The following is a 22,870-nucleotide window of genomic DNA, read 5'->3' as shown; positions in this document are numbered from 1 at the left end:
AAAATTTAATTAATTTATTGATATTTAATATTTAAATAATAAAGCAATAGAGAATAATTAAATACCAAGCAGAAGTGCTATGAAGAAAATAAAACAAAGGCCTGAGAATGAGTTGCAGTGGGTAACCTTGGAGAGCCTCTCTAGTCATCTGAATGACATATAAATCTGGGGTGGAGCAGCTCGGCAGAGGTCCACTGAGTACAAAGGTACTGAACCTGGTACACATTAAACCGTCTGAGTCCAATGTGACTGAGCCCAGAGGAGGAGGCGGTGAGCAGTGGGTCAGGTCTCAGAGTCAGGGAAGGCTCCCTCAAGTTGGTTGCTCAGGCCATGGTGAGAATATGGGTTTCCTTCTAAGGGTGACTGGAAAGCCTCCAGAGACTTTTAAGCAGGGAGTGCTATAGTCTGGTTTCGTTTTGAAATCAACGTTGGCTGCTCTGTGGAAAAGGTACTGTAAGGCAGGGAGGCCAGGTAGCAGACTGCAGTCACTCTCCAGAAATGCTGGTGGCTTGGACCAGAGAGGTCTCTGGAGAGGGTTAGAAAGGCAGGCTTCAATGGGAACAAATTTGACTCAGAAATCTTAAAATATACTGGCCTTCTTCAGGGATTAGGATTTTCCAACATTCTCATCCACTGTTGTTTTGGCCCAGTTTGAACTCATTTGATTTGATTCCCCAGAGAACTCGGTAACTGACCCAATCAGAGAGAAATGCAGCGTGCTGAGACAGCTGGTTTTATTTCTTCCCACTTATAGAAATAAACTACAAACTCTCGTTTTACTGAAGGGAAGCGTAATAATGAAAACAAAGCAGGGACACGCTCTTCTGTCCTTGGAAAGTCACCACCTAGAGCTATGGGTATCTGCTATGAGAATTAAATGATCCCAGGTGTAATTAGAATGTGACCTGAAGGGTTTAAATTGTGAAGCCGAAAGAACAACCACACACAGCTGGATTCACCCCGCCCCGCCGGGATCTCTGGAAAATCCTGCCTTTATCTCACAGCCAGGGAAACAATGAAGATGCTACGGTGCAATCGGAGCGCAGCTCCTCGGGTGCGCGCTAAGGCAAACTCTCCCAAGAGGCCGAAATGCAATTATCAGTTCTGCGAGGGCTACATCCACCCATGCAATCGCTGTCACTGGATCCCTGCACCCCCACCCCGGAGATAAAGTTTCGGCCCTTTCCTAAATGGGGAAGAGATTATTCATTTCTGAGCAAGAGCCAAACCAAAGAGGCCTCGGCTACCTCAGAGGAAACTGGCCTGACAGACAGCCTCAAGGTCCCGCATAGTGAGTGGCAGGGCGGGTTTCCAACAGGGACAGCAGCCCCCAGAGCGCGGGCGCGGGCGTGGGCGCCGCGCGGCTCCGACCCGCGCAAGTTAAAAACTAACCGGTTTCACGCCGCACTCAAGGGCAGTTCCCTCTCTTAAAAGGAAGATGCAAAGAGCAAAGGTTGGAAAAGAGCAGAAAGTTGCGATCATTGTTGACAGCCGCACAAAGATTCCTGCAGTGTGGCGTCACTGGAAAGTGATTGCTGAGGAATCCGCTCCTGCTTATCCACCGCTCTGACAACAGGCCATGAGCATCACCAGCTCAAACTGGTGAGGAAAGCCAGGAGCCGGCTACGCACCAAGGTCAGTGTGGCTTTCTGGGTTCCTTAAGGTCTGTTTTCAAAGCTGTCCCCCAAAGCTTGGCTCTACAACAGAAAGCGCCTCGTGTTATGATTGAACAAGTTAATCCATGTAAAGTGCTGAGAGCAGCACCTGGCACCAAGCAAGAGCTCAGTAAACATTAACTACCCTGGGTAATAATATTCGTACATGCTTTTCCGCTAAGAAATTACTGCATTGCATGTTTGCATTTATGATGTCTCTCCTGATACAAAGGGTGCCAAAAAAACGTATACACCTTTTAAGAAAGGAAAAAACTATTAAAAATTGTAATAATATATACCGATAACAAAAGATGAATACAAATCACGTTTGACTTCTGCAATTGTTAATAAAAGAGGTGCTCAATGTGGTAACCATCAGCGTCCAGACACTTCTGATTACGGCCAGCGAACTACTGCTTGAGCAACATTGACCAAGGTGTCCACTTGTATACATTTTTTTGGCACCCCCGGTACACTTGAGCTCCTAAGTGTCTTATTTATCTCATGCATTTCTGAGCCTGGCACTGCTGGACTCAATAAAAGTTTGTGGTTTGAACTGGAATCTTTACTCAGGTGCATTACTTTGCAGAGGTGATAGAAATGAAAAGAGGGTGGTGAAATAAAAGACAGAGGAAATCTCAGTCTCCTTTACCTCTTCACTATGCCACCTTCTGTTTCTTCCTGTCAACCCCTTGTTTTTGCTGCTGTACATACATGACATTTCCTGTGCTGGGAACTGGTTCCAGTTGAGACTCAGTGGACACTAGTCACCAAGCACAACTCAAGTCATTCAATGTTGATATCACCTGGACCTCCCACAGGGATTGGATAGCATAGAGGATGCACAGAAGGGAACGAGCTCAAGCCATACGCAAAGATTTATCTGAGTACACTGTTGCCGCTAATGAGCGCCTCTTGACATACACAGAACCAATAATAATAACAATAATAAAAATAACAAGGACACCACCACTTGCTGAGCACTTAATATGCACTATGCTGAACACTCATATGTTATCACATTGAATCCATCCAACAAAATAAAGTGTGGGTACTGTTCATTGCATCCGGTGAAAAAAATTAAAGCACAGAAAAGTCACAGTGAGCCATGGCTTACGGTCACACCACCAGTCGTAGAATGATGAGATTCAAACCCAAGTTCGTAACTCTCCAAAGCTCATTCACTGAAGCCTACAATGGCTTCTGGCCACACAGCCCAGATCTGAAGCACAAACACCACACGGTTCTCTGCAGGGCAGAGTACACTATGCCTCCTGTGTCCTTGTCTTTGTCTGTCGTCCCCACAACATGGCCTGACAGCCCCGCATGTCTCATCTGTTTTTCACCTGGTCTAGGTTACTGCTACACTTAACACACGCTTTAAAATGTGACGGCGTCCGGTTTGTAACATACGTGTAAAGGACCTGCTCCTATTTTCTCTCCTAGAGGAGCAAAGATATAGAAGTCACAGTGCTCTTGAGGCAAATCATTTATTGATTAGATTTCTGTCAATGTTCAGCCTTCACTGTGATTAGACTTGGACTTGTCGGTCGCCTCCCTGGTTGCCTTGCTCCTCCTCCTCTAATGTATAACTCAGTCTTGGGAAGCGAGGAAAAGGCAGGCAGGGGCTGGCCAGCTGTGTGTGCCACACTCACTACAGGACCAGGAATTCAGAGGACTTCCAACCTACAAAATGCCAGATCAGGTAAAGCAACATTATGTTCATTGTAAGTCAGCTTTGAGGAAATGAACAGATGAATCCACTGAAGTCAGTGAGCATAGGGAGGGTTTGGGGGACGGTGTGTGTAGCCACCACAGATCAAAGCCACTTCTCTTGTTCAATTGGTAGTTCATTTGGCTGCTAAAAATCATATTTCTTATTCAGTAATTAGAACTTTAAAGATATTTGCTCCGTTTTCTGACTAGTCTATGTAATGTTTTCTCAAATGATTCTGTATAACCATATTACTAAAGGAATGTGGAAAAAGAAATAAAAGAAAGGAAGGCAGATTAACCTGAATCTAACTAATCATGAAAGCTGGTCTGAAATCTTCAAAAACGTCAATGTACAAAAAAAAAAAAAAGAAAAAAAGAAAAAAGGGTAGAAGGACTGTTCTAGATGAAAGAAAACTAAGAACTGACAACCAAATGTGACAATTAATTTTGGATTGTGAATGGAAGAAGAAAATAACTACATGACAATGCAGGGACAGTTGGGAAATTTTGAAAATGAGTTATATATTAGATAATATTCATGTTATCTTTTACATTCTTGGATAAGATAATGGTATAATACTTATCTAGGAGGTTGTCTTTGTTCTTAGTGAGTACGTGCTAAAGTACTTAGAAGTGAAGTGGCACATATTTGTCACTTACTTTGAAATGATTCAGCACAACAATGCAGACACACACACGCACTGAATTATCCAAAAGTGGTAAATGTTAAACATTGGTCAACACAGGTGAAGGTTATGGAGTGTTCACTGCACTACTCTTTCAACTTCTCTGTAAATATAATACTTTTCAAAATAAAAACTTGAAAATGAAAATAATATAATACTGTTGCTTCCTTATAAGTTTCCCCCCATCAAAGGCACCCACCCCTACCCACAGTCATACCAGTAGGTGAATCTATCCTCTTCTTAGAGGAGGACCGTTAAGTGCTGATCTGCTGTAACTTACTCTGCCAAGCATTCGTTCATGTCAGTGAGTGACAAGGCTAAAAACATGGGTTTTGCAGTCAGTCGGCTTGGATTGGGGTGTGCTGATGCTACTTACCTGCTCTGAGACCAGGGTTAAGTTATTTAACTTGGGTTTTCTATATTGCAAAAAAATAAGAACATATTGGGATATAATATGGAATATACAGAAATTATAGTAGTTCTATATGTTCTAGGAGTAATTAAATGAGATAATATTAGACTCGGATGACAAACATCTTAATGTTACTAGTCATGTATTTATATAATGTGTACTGAAAGAATAATTAGGACATCATGATTTCCTATTATAGCCCAGGAAAAAGCTAAAGCAGTTAGAACTTTGAAGGTAATATTAGGTAAATACCATGTTTCCCCAAAAATAAGACCTAGCCAGACAATCAGCTCTAATGTGTCCTTTGGAGCAGAAATTAATATAAGACCCTATATTATATTATATTATATTATATTATATTATATTATATTATATTATATTATATTATAAAGACCCAGTCTTATATTATAGTAAAATAAGACTGGGTCTTATATTAATTTTTGCTCCAAAAGATGCATTAGAGCTGCTTGTCCAGCTAGGTCTTATTTTCGGGGAAACACGGTATATATAGATGGTGTGTAGATTTGGCAAAAATCATGAAGACAGTGTTCAAATAACTGAAGTTTGGAAGATATTGCAAAAGGGAAGGCAGCGTGCTTACCACAGTGTCTCACACACAGCAGATGCTTAAGCTTCATTTAGAACTATCATTAAATTCCCTTAGGGGGATTTAGAAATTGTGCTCTAGGACTTTTCTTGAGAACTAAGGAATTGCCTAGTAATGGAACCCAGGAGAAATGAGAACTGATGTAACACACAATGTTTCGGCGTAAATCCACCCAGACTTTGAAGGAAGTGAGATAAATATGAGAGAGAAGGTCAGGAGACCCGGGCCCTCCCTCTGGATGTGCCAAGTAATGCATTGTGTTACTCAGACAAGGGACTTGGACTCAGCATCTTCACCTGAAAATGAAGAGATTAGACAAGAATCCATGGCTCTCTAAGATCCCTTTCAGCTTAAAAACTCTATGGCTCGAGAGGTCCTTGGCGTTTTCCAAAGTTGGATGAAAGGTCACCTTTGGATCGGCATTTGGAAGCGTGTGGTTTAGAGGAAAGACTACAAGCTTCTCCCTATCTAGTCAATCTGTAGCTACTGAAAATATGCTTTTTTGTTTAGCAGTGGAAGTTTAAGAACATCAGCTCTAAGTTCCAATACTAGAACACCAGTTACTTACCAGCTGTGTGTGTCGGGCAAACTACTTCATCTCTGAGCCCTGATTTCCTCACCTGCAAAATGGGGATGATTTCATGTAGTTTTTAGTACTGTTGTGAAGGTTATTAGTGATGTATGAAAAGTTGACAGGTGTTTGATTGGCAAGAATGATGAATGAGAGGGCAATGATGTGATTAAAGAAACAGTTGTTTTATAGCCCTTTTGCTATTTCTAGGAAGACCATATTATATATCTTATTTAGTCTATACTTTGTAATAATCCCATGCATTAGCTAGTATTATACCCATTTTTGGCAAAGAAACGGAGGCTCAGAGCTGTTAAGGACCCTAGCTTGTCATCTACTATCTTTTCTGATCCCCAAGTCTCCTTGTTTTTCCTAATAGACACCAATCTGACTTCTAAGCCTCAAAATAAACACCACATTGTGTTTTATGTTGAGGTTCAGCCATGTGCCCATTCTATTCTTAGACATTTATCCCTCAGAATATTTTTAATTGGGCATGGGACCTAGTTTCTCTAACTTAAAATTATTAACCTCTAAATGGTTAGTCTTTTTAAAAGTGCAAGGTTAATACCTTATAGCCTGTGAAGAGGTTGAGTGAAAAAGCTTAAAGATCTTCCACTTGGTAGGTAAACACCTTTGGACAAGTTTCTTACTCTATCCATTTGTGTTTTCCATATGTGAAATGATAATAATGATTTCAATAACAGCTACCTACAGGGCTGTTGAGAGAACAGGAACCCTTTAGAATCCCAGAGTGTGGATACAGTAAGGTCTTCTCTAAGTTCTCACTGTTTCACTAGCTCCTAGGTGCCTATCCTTGAATCACCCTCTTGGACATGAGATGGAATGGATAAGGGTTGGTAGGCTAATTCAGACTTAGTAGTTTTCAGAAATTTTCCCTGTCATAAACAAAACCTTCTCTGACCAAGTCAAATGCCAAGCCACACAGAAGGCTGACTATAAATGTAACCTCTTTTCGTTTCACAGTGCTAAAGGAAGAGATAGAAAGCAAAGAGCCACTTTAAAATGAAGTTCAGAGAGGGAAATTAAGCCTGAAAATAAGAGGTGAAAAGGTGGTGGGAGGGATGTAATCAGACAGTTCAAAAGACTTGGATATTTGGAACGATCACTTTAGTTGGGAATTCGTAGAAATGCAAGTGACCTGCTTAAAATTGATGAGTTTGCTTCTTATCTAACTAACTGGGTAAATTTTCTGTCTCAGGGAGTTAAAGTAGGGAACTGCAGGCTGTGGGGTGACAGGCCCAGAGCCAACTCTGAGAAAGAAGCCAGAGAGACCAGAAAACAAGAACTTTAAGAACACTCTAAGATTTCCAGACGTTTGAAAACTCCCCTATCTTCTTTATAATTGCTTTTTTTGTTATCCCTATAATATGAGAAATTGATCTTTGGGGCAGCTCCAGTATTTCTATGGCAATTACTTAGAACAATTTGGTTGGAAGGTAAATGGGGCTGGAGCTCCAGAAAACTTCTATCTTTGAAAATTAATTTTAGTTTTTATCAAATAATGTAGGAACAGCTAATGTAGGAACAGCTGTTGTGACTTAGATTGTGTATTTGGAGTGGCAGGGGAGGGCTGATGGAGATTATGGGGGATCAAATCTGCTGCAGCCACCCTTCATCTCATCTTCCATTTCTGTAGAACCCCCACTCACCATTGGCATCGTCAGTGGTTGGACATTTTTTTTTTGTTTTTTGTTTTTTTGTTTTTTTAAATTATATTTATTGGGGTGACACTGGTTAGTAAAATTATATAGGTTTCAAGTGTGCGATTCTATAGTATGTCATCTATATATTGCATTACGTGTTCACCACCCAAAGTTCTCCTTCCATCACCATATATTTGAACCTTTTTACCCTCACCTACCACCACCACCCCATCCTCTGGTACCCACTAAATTGTCTGTGTCTATGAGCTTTTGTTTGTTTGTTTGTTTGTCTTGTTCCTTTGTTGCTTTCAGTTTTATATCTCATATACGAGTGAAGTCATATGGTTCTTGATTTTTCTATTTGACTTACTTTGCTTAGCATGATAATATCAAAATCCATCAATCTTGTTGCAAATGGTAGTATTTCATCTTTTCTTATGGCCAAGTAATATTGCACTGTGTATATGTATCACATCTTCTTTACCCAATCATCTATTGAAGGACACTTTGGTTGTTTCCATATCTTGGCCATCATGAATAATGCTGCAATGAACATGGGGTACATATATCTTTATGGATAAATGTTTTCAGATTTTGGGGGTAGATATCCAGGAGTGGGATTGCTGGTTCATATGGTAATTCTATTCTTAATTTTTTGAGGAACCTGCATACTGTTTTCCATAGTAGCTATGGTAAATTTTCCAATTTACAATCTCACCAGCAATGTATAAGTGTTCCTTTTCTCCACAGCCTCACCAACACTAGTTATTATTTGTCTTGTTGATAATAATCATTATAACAGATGTGAGGTGATCTCATATGGTTTTGATTGGCATTTCCCTAACAGCTAGTGAAATTGATCATTTTTTCATATATCTGTTGGCCATTTGTATGTCTTGGGAGAAGTGTCTGTCCAGGTCTTCTGCTCATTTTTTAATTGGATTGTTTTTTTGTTGTTGAGTTCTATACGTTCTTTATATATTTTGGATATTAGCCCCTTATCAGAGGTGTATTTTGCAAATATCTTCTCCCATTCGGTTGGTTGCCTCTTTGTTTTGTTGATGGCTTTTTTTGCTGTGCAGACTCTTTTTAATAGTTTGATATAGTCCCATTCATTGATTTTGCTTTTATTTCCCTTGCCTTTGAGGTCAAATTCATCAAATGCTCTTTTAACCCAACATCCCTAAGTTTAGTACCTATGCTTTCTTCTATACAGTTTATTGTTTCAGGTCTTTGATCAATTTTGAGTTAATTTTGGTACATGGTGACAGATAGCAGTCTAGTTTCATTCTTTTGCATGTGGCTTTCCAATTTTCCCAGCACCATTTGTTGAAGAGGCTGTCTTTTCTCCATTGTATGTTTTTGGCTCCTTCGTTAAATATTCTCTGCCCATATATATGTGGGTTCATTTCTGGGTTTTCAATTCTGTTCCATTGGTCTGTGTGTCTATGTTTCTGCCAATACCATGCTGTTTTGATTATTGTCATGTTGTAGTACAAACTGAAGTCAGGGAGTGTGATACCTCCAGTATTGCTCTTTTTTCTTAAGATTGCTTTGGCTATTTGGGGTCTTTTGTGGTTCCAAACAAATCTGATGATTTTTTTGTTCTATTTCTTGAAAAAAAATGCCACTGGGATTTTGATGTGATTGCATTAAATCTGTGTATTGCTTTGGGTAATACAGCCATTTTAACTATGTTGATTTTTCCAGTCCATGAATACAGAATATCTTTCCATTTCTTTGGGTCTTCTTCAATTTCTTTTAATAATGTCTTATGGTTTTCAGTGTATATATCCTTCACCTCCTTTGTTAAGTTTATTCCTAGGTATTTTATTATTTTAGTTGCAATCGAAAAAGGAATTTTTTTCATTTCTTTTTTCTGATATTTTATTCTTAGTATATAAGAGTGCAATGAATTTTTGTACATTGATTTTGTATCCTGCAACTTTACTATATTTATTGTTTTTAATAGTTTTTTTGGTGGAGTCTTTAAGATTTTCTATATATAAAGAATCATGTAACCTGCAAAAAGTGACAATTTAACTTCTTCATTCCCAATTTACATGCCCTTTATTTCTTTCTCTTACCTGATTGCCCTGGCAAGAACTTCCAACTCTATGTTGAAAAGCAGAGGTGATAGGGGACAGCCCTGTAGTGTACCTGAACGTACAGCAAAGGGCTTCAGTTTTTCACCATTGATTATGAGATTAGCTGAGTGTTTGTCATATATGGCCTTTATTATGTTGAGGTACTTTCCTTCTATACCCATTTTAGTTAAGTGTTTTCATTATAAATTGACGTTGTATCTTGTCAAATGCTTTTTCTGCATCTATTGATATAATCATATGACTTTTATATTTTATTTTGTTTATGTGGTGTATCATATTGATTGATTTGCTTATGTTGAGCTGTGCTTGTGCCCCTGGGATGATCCCTACTTGATCGTGATGTATAATCTTTTTAATGTATTGTTGTATTCGATTTGCTAGTATTTCGTAGAGGATTTTTGCATCTGTATTCAGCAGAGATATTGGTCTGTAGTTTTCTTTATTTGAGTTATCCTTACCAGGTTTTGGTATCAGGGTAATGTTGGCCTCATAAAATGAATTAGGAAGTACTGTCTCTTCTTCAATTTTTTGGAAGAGTTTGAGCAGGATTGGTATTAAATCCTCTTTGAAGGTTTGGTAGAATTCACTAGTGAAACTATCTGGTCCTGGACTTTTGCTTTTGGGAAGGTTTTGGATGATTGTTTCAATTTCCTTCCTGTTGATTGGTCTGTTTAGATTTTCCAGTTCTCCAAGATTCAGTCTAGGAAGGGCATATATTTCTAAAAACTGGTCCATTCTTCTAGGTTAATGAATTTGGTGGCATATAGTCATAGTATTCTCATTTGATCCTTTGTATTTTTGTGGCATCTGTGATAACTTCTCCTCTTTCATTTCTGATTTGTTTATTTCTGTCTTTTCTCCTTTTACCTTAGTGAGTCTAGCCAAAGGTTTGTCAATTTTATAAATCTTTTCAAAGAACCAGCTCTTTGTTGCATTAATTTTTTTTCTATTGTCTTTTTCTCTCTATTTCATTTAGTTCTGCTCTAATTTTTATTATTTCCTTCCTTCTGCTGACTTTTGGTTTCATTTGTTCTTCTTTTACTAGTTCTTTAAGATATAATGTTAGGTTGTTTATTTGGGATAGGCCTGTAATGATATAAATTTTCCTCTTAATACTGCTTTCCCTGCATCCCAATAATTTTGATATAATGTATTTTATTTCTCATTTGTTTTTATGTATCTTTTGATCTCTCCTTTTATTTCTTCTTTCACTCAGTCATTCTTTAATAGTATGCTGTTTAGTCTCCATTTATTTGTGGGTTTTCCCACTTTCTTTTTGCAGTTGATCTCCAATATCAAAGCCTTGTGGTCAGAGAATATGCCTGGCATTATTTCGATCTTCTTAAATTTGCTGAGGCTAGTTTTTTGTCTCAACATATGATCTATTCTTGAGAATGTATAGTCAGCCATATTATATGCTGATCCCTCAGGCAGGATTGTGGGCCACAAACAGCACCTGCAGGCTCAATCTTCCTGTCTGCCGGGGCTGCAGTGAGCTCCAGGCTGTGTCTACACACTTCTCCTTTCCCTCCTCCCCTGTTTGGCCCAATTCATCCACTTTCAGATGTTTCAATGCACAGATCTCTCAGACATATTTGTGTGTTTCATAGGGAATCCTTTGTTGAATTATAGCTGTTCAATTTGTTGTAACTTCCAGGGGAGATTTAAGGAGCACCCCTCGTGCCATCATATTTCTGACATCACTGGTCGGACTCTTGAAGTAAAAAGGAACGATATTATTGTCTGTTGGGGGCAGGAGGAGAGAGCCAGCAGAGAGCAGAAGTCCAGGGATAGAGTGGGAGGAACAGTCAAGTGCTTGGAGACTCTGCCACAGGAAAAAAAAAGGAGATGCAAGGATGAAATTGGAGGAGTACATTGTGCTCCTAGGCTTAGTGGTAAGAAGGCCCCAAGGTCCTTCTTCAGCTGAGCTATAGATGAGCAGATGAATAGCCATTACCAATGGGGATTTTTGTGCAGAGATCTCATAAAAATTTTCTATGCGTAGGTGAGAAAGGAGGTGAATTAGTGGAAAGAGAGGGAGCTAACCTCAAACCTATAGATTTTCAATTGTCACCCCAGAGATTCCAATTACATAGTAGGTCTGGGGTGAGCCCCAGGAAGCTACATATGTAATAAGCTCTCCAAGTAGGGTCTCATTTTAGACTCACTAACAATAAATTTAAGGGCTCTCAGGGTGGTTCTGTGATAATACTTTGTTGATGACACTGTGAAATTTCTGATCTCCTGTTTGACTGGTGAGTGAGGGGTACAGATTAATTAGCTATTTTTATGCTGCGATAGGAGGATTTATAATCATCCTTCAGTTTAGAGAAAAATTGAAGATCCTACAGGGGAAATGGGTTAGGCCACATCCCCATTAAGTAGCGGAATGGGAACTGGAATCCATGCTGATATGACTCATTCATTCATTCAACAAAGTTCCTACTATAACCCATGTTATTTATTTAAAAATATTTAAATTATGTGATTATACATGAAATAGTTTCCTTATAAAATGTCTAATAATATAAATAAAAGAAAAATATTCCTTTATCCCTCTTCTCCAATCTCACATTGTTCCTCAAATATCATTCTCTTGTTGTTTTTCAAGAGAATATTCTATGAGTTTCATACAACATGCATAAATCAAAGAAGACTCAAATTTAAGCCTTTTAAAAAAAATTTTGAGATTGCCCAACTTCCTTTGTCACTTAACAATAAGTCACTACATAATCACATTATTCTTTTAAACTGTTGCATAGAATATTGTATGATTCTGATGTATGTCTCATGATATATTTAAATCTATTTGGCCATTTCCCGTTGAGTGACATTAGGTCCTTTCTATAATTTTTGCTATCACACACACAAAATGCTGCATCAAATATCCTTATATCTGACTCTGTATTCATCATATTATTTCTCTAAGGTGGTTAGCCATGTGATTATGAGTTGAAAGGGATGAATGCTCTGTCCCTTTCTACATTTTTTGTTTGTTTTTGTAGCTATAGGGAGTTGGCGGTGGGTGGGGGGAGGAATAATATCCCTTAACCAACCTTAGATTCAACTACGTGCAAATTGTGAAAAGCATTACCTGGATGTTGATGTGGCTCATGATAAAGGCCAGTTGATGCATTTTGTATAAATTTAGAGGTACTTTTTATTTCATAAAAATGTCCAGGACCTCCCCATGTCTTTGTTACTGGTGTCTGATTTTAGTTCTCTCGATGACATAAATGACTGTTTTAGCCTTAGCAATTTCCTTCAGTCCACAGCCATCCTAATTCTCAATCCTGATCTTGAAACTTAAGTGTGTGTGTGTGTAACAGGACTTTTGGTTTCTCCCCTGGAAGAAGCTGTCCCCAACTCTTTTCCGCATTAGCAGTGTAAGGAAAATATTGAATGGTTCTCACATGGTGGTATGAGTGACCCTGCTGGGAGCACAGGGCACACTGTGAGTGTCAAGGAACACGTCCCAGCCTGTGCAGCCTGTCAAAAGTCCAAGCTGCAGACTGAGATGATGCTGGGTAACTGAACTTGCCAGTGTTTTCCAGCCCTGTGTTTCATTCCCCACAGATCACCGGGACCTTGGTTTTCACTGTCTTCACTGCTGTGCTGGGTTCCTTCCAGTTTGGATATGACATCGGTGTGATCAATGCCCCTGAACAGGCAAGTGGAACATGCACAATAACATCTCTCTTGGGCAATTCCTGTCAATGATAGGAAGAGATCTGTTCCTCGTACAGAGAAATAACATGTGCCCATGTGGGGAACACAGGGTAATCCAGGCCTTCTCTCATGTACCGTGTGCGTGGTTCCAGAGCTGATAACTTGGCTTTGACTCTTCAGTGAATAGCCCTCACAGGAAAAGAAAGGGCATGAAATAATTCTTCATCTTTGATTCCACTGTTCGCTGAGCTCACAGAAAACTTTAGCCAGAATACCATACGCCTAAGGATTTTTTTTTTTTTTAAGTTTAAGAGCTTATTGCAGCATTCATTCAGACCTCTCAGCCACACATGAATGAAAATGCCAGGGAATAAGAGGAAACTATAGAAGGATAGGTTTCATTCTATGCACAAACATTTACTGAGCACCAACTCACTGTGCATCAGGCCCTTTAACATGTCCCCAGTGTGACGCTCCCAACAATCTTATGCCCATTTCTAGGCCAGATTAAAACCTCTAGGAGCCCTGACACTAACAACATTCTACTTCTTCCCCACATTCCTGTTTCCCATAGGCAATTCAAAGTAAAATAATACGAAACTTTTTTTTTATAATATGAAATTTTTTAAATAATAATCAAGAAGTCAACAGAGTTTGGATTTTCTTTATGATGACTATTTAGATGGGTATTTTTTAAATTACTTAATAATTTCTATCATTTTTCTTATTTATTTTGTGCATCCCTACACTGGTATCCAGTGAGTGGACAGGAAAGGGAGTGGACAGGAAAGGGATGTCATTTATCTCAGCTCCCACAGCCTGCAACTGGGGGAACCAAGACTTCACTCCCTCTGCCCTAGTTTAGACTATCAGGTCTTGTTCTTCTTCCTATCACCAGTGCCAAGCACCGTGATTGGGGTAAAGAAGGCATTCAATAAAGTGTTAAGTGAATGAAGGAGGGGGGGGGAAGAGGGAGAGGGAGAGGCGAAGGGGGAGGGAGAGAAGAAGGGAGAGGGAGGGGGGAGGGAGAGGGAGAGAGAGGGGAGAGAGAGATACTGGGGGAAGGCTGGCATAAGGTGAACATATAAACATTTATTGGGAGCCTTCTATGTATCAATCATATTTTCTCTGCTTCTCTTACAACGTTGGACTCCAAGGAAAATGTAAGATACTGCAGGTGTGAATGTGTAAAATGTGTGCTGGCCAATCAGTCCATCACCTGAAAAGAGTTCTTCCTTGGAGCAAAAGATGTGCTCTGGTTAGCTGCCATACATCATCCTGACTATGGCAGGCCTTGCTGAGCTTGAAAGATTTAGGGAATAACACTGGGGTCATAGCTTTTTGTCTTGGGTGATGACATCGAGCAGGTTTCCCGAAATTTGGCTCAATATCACCATAATTGGTAGAGCCGCTTCTCTTTTTGTGGAAGACTTTTTCAAATCCTTATTTAAGCCATCCTTTCCAGTCTTTGAGGAAATCTAAGGTTCCCCCTATTTCAATCACAGTCCTAGAGCCAGACCTAAAAACAGAGACCCCCTCATTGGCTTCCAGCTTAGTGCTCTTTCTTATCACCCCTTTGTTCTGTGTTCAAGGAGCTGCTTAAACACTATTATGTGGGAAGAGTCATTCGGGCCCATTTGTTTTTATTAGTGGAATGACACTTGGAATTAATTTAAGGTATTTTTAAATCAAACATTTTAATGAAAGTTACAAATGCCTGTTGCAGAAAGTATTAGGAAAAACATCGCCCATTATCATTTTATCACATAGAGCAGACTGTTGAGAACATTTAGAGTATTTCCTTACAGCCATTTTTCTATGCATATTACCCATAAAGAGTGACTTTCTAATGAGGCAAATGCCTTGGTCAGACTTCTTTTCTCATAACGAGGATGTCAATTCTTTCCATCCCTGAGCTGACTTTGCCACATAGGATTTTGCCGATGACTGGCAACCTAGCACAGCTGCATTCTGGGTCCTTGTCAGAGGACCTCACAGCTCACTGCTCAATAGTGACCAAATCCTCATTGACAGGATGACATGGAAGGAAGATCACCTGAAAAATGTGCCTTTACTCGATTATACTCCCATGTGAGTGATCTTTGCCTCTACTGAAACACATTATAAAATATAGCTCTGTGAAATTCAGATTTGAACACACTGAATTTTCTATTACACACTGAACTCTGTGAGATCCACGGGAGAAACTTCCTTCAGGTCTCAATACCTTCTCAGGGGCCACTGACTTTTTTGTTTTTTTTTAATCTTTGGAATTCATCAATACACATGATTGTTTTCCTCTCTTTGCATTGGCTGCTAGGAAGTTTGTTGCTATATTAATACCTCACTTCTAGCAAGGATACAGCACCTAGTGTTTGAATTTGTATAGTAACTTTATTTTTGGCCTCACTTTATCTTTCCCAAATTTTTTTCTTGTATCCACTTTTATGTTTCCATTAACATATTTGCGTTAAATCAATTTAAATCCTGCTGTGTAGGGATAACACTAGTGTATAAATGTATCTTTTTAGCCACAGAATATTTTCAATTTAAATAGTTGCCAACATTTAAAACTTGGAGAATTTTACATAAAAACACAGATTTCTGACTTCTCTTTAAAAATTAAAGGTCATCAACACTCGTCTCACGTTTGCAGCTTCCTCTGTCAGATGGGGCAAATACTCTCAAGCGCCATAATCCTGTCCACTCGCTATTGAATCCCTCAAAAGAAGAGACAGTATTTCAGTCCTCTAGTCATCAAGGTGCTCCTTGCCTCCTTCATTTATCTGTTCCTGCCTGGTTTCTGTTGGCACTGGTCTCTGTGACCTCTGTTTTATAGGACACGGTCAACTCTAAATAAATCTATATGTGTTTGTATGTGTATCATGTACATAATTGGTATCATCCTGTTTAAAAACTTAACACATATTTTAAAGGAAAAACAAATAAAAATATACAAAATATTTGAAACATTGGAGCTATGTTTATTTATTTTATTCCCTTAGGTAATAATGTCCCACTATAGCAAGGTTTTGGGTATTCCGCTAGATGACCGAAAAGCTGTCAACAACCATCCTATTGAGAGTACACCGGAACTGCCCACAACCCCATCCCCAATGAATCCAACACCAACCCCTTGGGCTGAGGAAGAGTTTGTGGCATCTTCTGGCATCATCACCATGTTCTGGTCCTTGTCTGTGTCCAGCTTTGCAGTTGGTGGAATGATCGCGTCATTCTTTGGTGGGTGGCTTGGGGACAAGCTTGGAAGGTAGGTGAATTACATAAATAAATGTAAACTTAGAAACTTTGGTATTTAGGGTTTGCTAGCATTTGTTTAGAAAGAAATCATCTTTCTTTTTGTGGAATAGTTTTAGAGTTGATTTTTCAACTCATGATCCTATGATTAGTGTTGGACCACAGAAAGAGAAAATTTGTCGGACCAATCTGCTTAGTTGTGGAAGCATTTACAGAAAAACTGAATTTGGTGTGTATTTCTAAGTAATTGCTTTGAATCTCTGGCTTTGTAGGTTATAAAACATATTAAGAAACCACTGCAAAAATGATTAACTCCGGAGCTCTACAGAAAAGCCAAGAGTGGAATTTTTAACATAGGAATCCACTGTTTGCTTCACAAAATTGCTCCATTTCTCAGACATCCAGTTTTCCATCTTCAAATTAGAATTTGGCATTTGGATCAGTCAAGTCTTAAGGTCAAGTCGGTATTCCCAATTCCTAATTGCTCAGTATACTTGGCAAGGGTTTTCTAGCTGCTACTACTGCTATCTCAAAGCCCCAACCAGAGATGAAGCCAGTGGTGTCTCCATTTCTCTACTCTGGTTTCTGTTAGGTATTTTGGATTAAAAACATCAGTGAGACTCCTTTACACTCAAATTTCACTTAGTCATGTGACACACTAACACCCTTGGGATTTCCCTACCCTCCATAGAGAAAAAGAAATTAAAGTTGAAAACTCAAGTGATTATTTCTTTCTATTTATTTTTTGCTCTTTAAGTCCATCTTTTATTAATTACCTTTTTCTGATGATAAAAATAAATATACAAATATGGAAAACTTGGAAAATGCAAAAACATTTAAAATGCAAATGATACAGGCTAAGTTATAACTGTTAGTAATTCTGGATTACAATTTATTGATTTTTTTAAATTCCTACTTTAAACTATAATTTTCTCTCTCCAGTTATTAAAATTCTGATAATTTCTTTGTCTTGTACTAGAGCTTTTATATAATAAGACTGTAAGAAGTTTTCTTAAGTAATGGGAGCATGGTAACCCAAATTGTATTCTTGTTCTTATTTGAAAGGGACTTTACCATAAAAGAAAATGTTCAGTTCCTCACATTTTTATCAAATTACTGGTGTTTAGCTGAACTTTAAATCAGAATCCATAAATTACAGTTAATAAATGGACTTTCCTCATTTAAAAATTTAAAAATCATTTTAATTTGTACCAAATTTGTTTAAAACGTAACTGGAAATTTTTCTAGTTTAATTATTTCTAAAATAAATAAAGCTAAACAAAATGAAAATTTAAAATATGGGCAAAGCAATTCTTTTAGCAACTACTGATGTTTTATACTTCTTCCCATCCCTGAAGAAAAATGTAAGCCCTTGCTGTCCCTCATTTAGAGATGAGATTCTGAGAGGTCCAGTGACTTACTTTAAGACATTTAATTGGGGTCCTAGTGATGGAACTAGGATGCACGTCCTCTCAAGTCTTAGGATTTAGCATCAACATGGTCAGACCCCAAAACAATGTCAAATGACCATTTATCAAATGACTTATGGTAACTAAAAGTGAGGCTTCCTCCAACTCTCAGTGGAAAAATGATTCTCCTTGAAAAACAGCCATAAAATTAATATTTTTAACTTCAAAATTAAGCAAAAGCGTACCGTCTCTCCCATAAAACTATTTTTCTTGGGAGCTTCGCTGAGAAATGATATGATTTTCCTTATTGCCAGGGTCATTATTCCACCAGTTCAAAATAAATAAATGAAAATATAATTTTCTATTACTGCTTTTAAAAAGTCTTTGCTTGTAATTGTATAATAGTCAATAGATATCTGAGGCGCCCCCACCATTTTTTTTTTTTTTTTTTGCAGAGTAAGTCCTTTTTTTCAATTATTTTCACGTTTGAGAAACAACACAGTGATTACACATTTACATACCTCACAAAGTGATAACCCCAATTATTCTATTACCCATCTGACACTGTACATAATTATTACAAATTATTGACTATATTCCCTATGCTATACTTTATAGCCTCATGACTATTTTTTAAATTATAGTTGACATTTAATATTATTTTATATTAGTTTCAGGTGTACAGCATATTTATTGGTTAGACATTTATGTAATTTATGAAGTGGTCACTGCAGTAAGTCTAGTATCCATCAGAACTACATAGGTTTTACAATATTATTGACTATATTCCCCATACTGTACTTTATATCCCTGTGACTATTTTTTAACTACCAATTTGTACTTCTTAATCCTGTCACCTTTCTCACCCAGGCCCCCAATTCCCCTCCCATCTAGTAACTATCAGTTTGTTCTCTGTATCTGAGTCCATTTCTGTTTTGTTGGTTTGTTTGTTTTGTTCTTTAGATTCCACATATAAGTGAGATCATACGGTATTTGTCTTTCTGAGTTTGACTTATTTCACTTAGCATAATACCCTCTAGGTCCATCCATGTTTTCACAAATGGTAAGACTTCACTCTTTTTTTATGGCAGGGTAATAGTCCATTGTATAAATGTTCCACCGTTTCTTTATCCAATTGTTTATTGATGGGAACTTAGGTGGTTTCCATGTCTCAGCTATTGTAAATAGCACTACAGTCAATATAGTGGTGCGTGTATCTTTTCAAATTAGTGTTTTGGATTTCTTTGGGTAAATACCCAAGAGTGGAATTCCTGGGTTGTAAAGTAGGTCTATTTTTAATTTTTTGAGGAACCTCCAGACTGTTTTCCATAGTGGCTGCACCAATTTGCAATCCCACCAACAGTGCATGAGGGCTCCCTTTTCTCCACATCCTCTCCAACACTTAAATTGTTTGTTGATTTATTGATGATAGCCATTTTGACTGGAGTGAGGTGGTATCTCACTGTGGTTTTCATTTTCCATTTCTCTGATGATTAGTGATGTTAAGCACCTTTTTACGTGTCTGTTGGCCATTTGTATGTTCTCTTTGGAGAAATGTCTCTTCAGGTCCTCTGCCCATTTGTTAATTGGATTGTTTGTTTTTCTGGTGTTGAGTTGCATGAATTTTTTATAAATTTTGGATATTAAACCCTTATCAGATGTATCATTAGCAAACATCTCCTATTCAATAGGATGTCTTTGTTTTGTTGATGAATTCCTTTGTTGTGCAAAAACTTTTTAATTTGATGTAGTCCCATTTGTTTCTTTTCTCTTTTGTTTCCCTTGCCCGAGGAGATTTATCAGTAAAAATATTACTATGGGTAATGTCTGAGAATTTACTGCCTTTGTTTTCTTCTAGGAGTTTTATGGTTTCGGGTCTTATATTTAAGTCATTAACCCATTTTGAGTTTTTTCTTGTATATGGAGTTAGAAAGTGCTCCAGTTTCATTTTTTTGCATGTACCTGTCCAGTTTTCCCAGCATCATTTATTGAATAGTGTAGCCACTATTTTTAGATTTGGGTTCTCAAGGTCAATTCTTCCAGAGTGCTTACAATTTAATTATAAGAGTATGATGGGGGAGACCATGGTCTGTGCGATCCACACTACCACAAGTCAAGGAAGGCATACATAACTTACCTTGGAATGCTTTCTTTCTTTTGTATCAAAAATGGAACTCACTAAAATGAAGCATTAACCTTTGGTTTCACACAGATTGAGTCCCAGTTCGGCCACTTAATAGCTGTGTGAAATGAGCAAATTACTTGGGTTCTCTAGAACGTTTCCTCCCATCTGCAATGTGGAAAAAAAATAATACCTACCTTGCAGAATTATTGTGCAGATTAAATGAGAGGGAACACAAAGGGTTTCGCACAATGTCCAGTGCAGAGTAAGGCAGCGAATATAGACTTTGATGATGACACCAACAGCAGTTTTTTCAGTAAGATTTAAAGAAACATATTTAGAAATATATTTCCTTCTCCCCGATCCAACCATTTTAAGTATTTTTAGATTATTCTTGACCATTTCTCACTTCGGAGAAGAAGGTAATATCCTCTAAGTTGTATCAAGTGCTCCATCATCCATCGGTGGTAAGGAAGAGGGAGTTTAGAGCAATCTGGCATCAAAATACTTTCAGGCTATCCCTTTCAAGACTTCTTTTAATCTGCCCCCTCTCCCCTCCCACCCAATAGAATATACTCTTAACTAGCTAAATTTCTTAAGGTAAATTATTGCATTCGCCTGCCCTCTGTCCTTGTGTAAGTAGAGAAAAAGCTCTTCACAGAGCAACAACCCTGTCGTTCTCTACCTGACAGCTCTGAAGCTGGCCAGCTCTAACTCATCCTGTTTCCTCTGCCTTTGGGTAATTGATAATTTCCATATAGTAGTTTCCTATTACTCCTCTAATGAATCACCATAGACTTAGTGTTTTAAAACAGTGCAAATTTATTTTCTTATAGTTTTGGAGGTCAGAAGGCTAAATTCAGTTTCATTTGGCTGAAGTCAAGGTGTCAGCAGAGCTGGTTCCCTCTTGAGGTTCTGAGGGAAAAATCCATTTCCTTGCCCTTCCCCAGTTTCCAGGGAAACTTACATTCCCTGGCTTGTGGCCCTTCTTCCATCTTCAAAGCACATCACTCCAATCTCTACCATGACCGGGTCTTATATTAACTTTTGTTCTGGAAGACTCATTAGAGCTGATTGTCAGGCTAGGTCTTATTTTCGGGGAAACACAGTACTTCTCTCATCACATCACCTTCTCTTCTGCCCACCTCTTGTAAGGATATCTGTGATTACATTGTTGGGCCCACCTGGATAATCCAGGGAAATCTCTATCTCAAAGTCCTTAATCACATCTGGAAAAATCCCTTTTGTCATATAAAGTAATGTATTCCCATGGTCTGAGGCTTAGGATACAGACTCTGGGGAGATATTATTCAGAATATCACATGGTTGTTGGGCAATCACTACAGTATGAGATTACACCATTTTGCTCTCAAGAAAAAAATCTCTTTGGTGTTAAAGATATTTGCTCAGAAAAAGTTCACCTGTTAAAGTTTGAAACATTGAAACAGAACATAACAAGATGCTTAACGTTTCTTTGTGGCACAAACATTTCTATACCAATCCACTCAGATTCTTTCACTGGCCTTACCATCATCTGTTCAACTTTGAAGAAAGTTTCTTTGTACCTCACTTTCCCATTTAATAGGAATAAATACCTGCAAATGTTGTCAAATTTTATATGATTAATTTTGAAAATGTTTTTGTGCTATTGTGCACTTTATTATGTGTTATTTTACATTGGCTAACATTAATTCATAGATTCTAAAAGTATGCTGACATACAATGTTAAAAGTAAAATAAATGTAATTATGATAAGACAAAGTAAAAGTATGTTTTAATTTACTTTGAAATAATTCACACTAAAGAAAAATTAATTTTAAAAATTCCTTTCATGATCTACATCAACTAAAAACTTGCACAGTTAAAAGAGAAAAAAAATGTCGTAAGTTGTAACTACAGCATTGACGTTAGTGATCGCCATGCAATTATTTTTTAAAGCAATCAACCAGTCGAAAATTTAGTTAATTGTTTGAAAAAGTGTCCAAAGTTTTATCATAAATCAAACTAGTCATCATCACAACGGAATCAGTCTATCAAAATGTGGAGATCAGGCGCATGAAATCCAGGTTCTCTCATCATAAGTATTACGTATTGTTAATGCTTCAGTCCATAGATAAGTCAGAGTAGCAATCATGGTTTAAGATTCCCCAACTAGCCTTTTCAGCAAAATTATAATAATCTCTTAGGTAAAAATCTCGGCATACTTTGAAAGCAAATTAATTTTACCAAGTTTTGATGCTGAATTTATAATCCTTGCTTTTTAAAATTTCAGAATCAAAGCCCTGTTGGTAGCAAACATTCTCTCATTAACTGGAGCGCTCTTGATGGGGCTGTCGAAACTAGGACCATCTCACATTCTTATAATTTCAGGAAGAGGCATATCAGGACTCTACTGTGGTAAGTCTCTCTCTCTCTCTCTCTCTCTCTCTCTCTCTCTCTCTCTCTCTCGCTCGCACACATGCACGCACGCACGCACAGACATCTGCAAATTATTCTAAAAGCAGATGTGGTAACATGTAGGGAACATTCTGAGCCCGAGGTGACATCACAGAAGGGACAGGCAATAGCATAAATTTGAAGTCCCGAGTCAGGGAGCTTTGGGACCAGTAAGAGGGAATTGTGTAGCTGTCTTCTTACCCATGGCAATGACATTATTTCTAGTCATATGATCTCAAATTGTTAACTCTCAGTTTCCTTATCTATTAAATGAAGAAAATACCACTACCTGCCTCGTAGGGTACTTGTAATAATACACATGAAGTGTCCAGCATACAGTCTGAATGCAAACAGTAAACTGCCAAGAAATGCAATCTATTGTTATTACTCGCAGACACACAGAAGCCAGTAGAAGACGGCCACACCCAGAACCTCTGAGTCAGCCCTTTGGCCTACCTGACCGCTTATAGGTCTGTCTCTCCTATCCAGACAACCATTGACCCTGGGCCCATCTCTCAGACCACACTGACTAGCCCTGTCAGATTCCAGCCCTGGCT

The 22,870-nt window shown here is 38.2% G+C and overlaps 1 protein-coding gene across 2 annotated transcripts in view; it reads left to right on the top strand.

Moving 5' to 3' along the window:
* Window positions 1–1,493: 1,493 nt before the first annotated feature.
* Window positions 1,494–22,870, top strand: part of SLC2A2 (solute carrier family 2 member 2) — a 36,877-nt gene continuing 15,500 nt past the window's right edge. Inside the window, exons 1-4 of one of the 2 annotated variants that reach the window (XM_074327874.1) lie at window positions 1,494–1,635; window positions 12,999–13,091; window positions 16,097–16,359; window positions 22,150–22,274. In XM_074327874.1, coding sequence (XP_074183975.1) covers window positions 16,103–16,359; window positions 22,150–22,274 — 382 coding nt within the window. In that variant the 5' untranslated portion in view covers window positions 1,494–1,635; window positions 12,999–13,091; window positions 16,097–16,102. Of the gene's footprint in view, window positions 1,636–3,200; window positions 3,361–12,998; window positions 13,092–16,096; window positions 16,360–22,149; window positions 22,275–22,870 lie in introns of those variants that run through there. The other variant, XM_019735261.2, reaches the window with a different exon arrangement.

This window comes from Rhinolophus sinicus, linkage group LG01, assembly GCF_036562045.2.
Source record: "Rhinolophus sinicus isolate RSC01 linkage group LG01, ASM3656204v1, whole genome shotgun sequence".
Classification (NCBI taxonomy): domain Eukaryota; kingdom Metazoa; phylum Chordata; class Mammalia; order Chiroptera; family Rhinolophidae; genus Rhinolophus; species Rhinolophus sinicus.
Note: the sequence above shows the minus strand (reverse complement) of the source record. Positions and strands in the feature narration are given on the sequence as shown.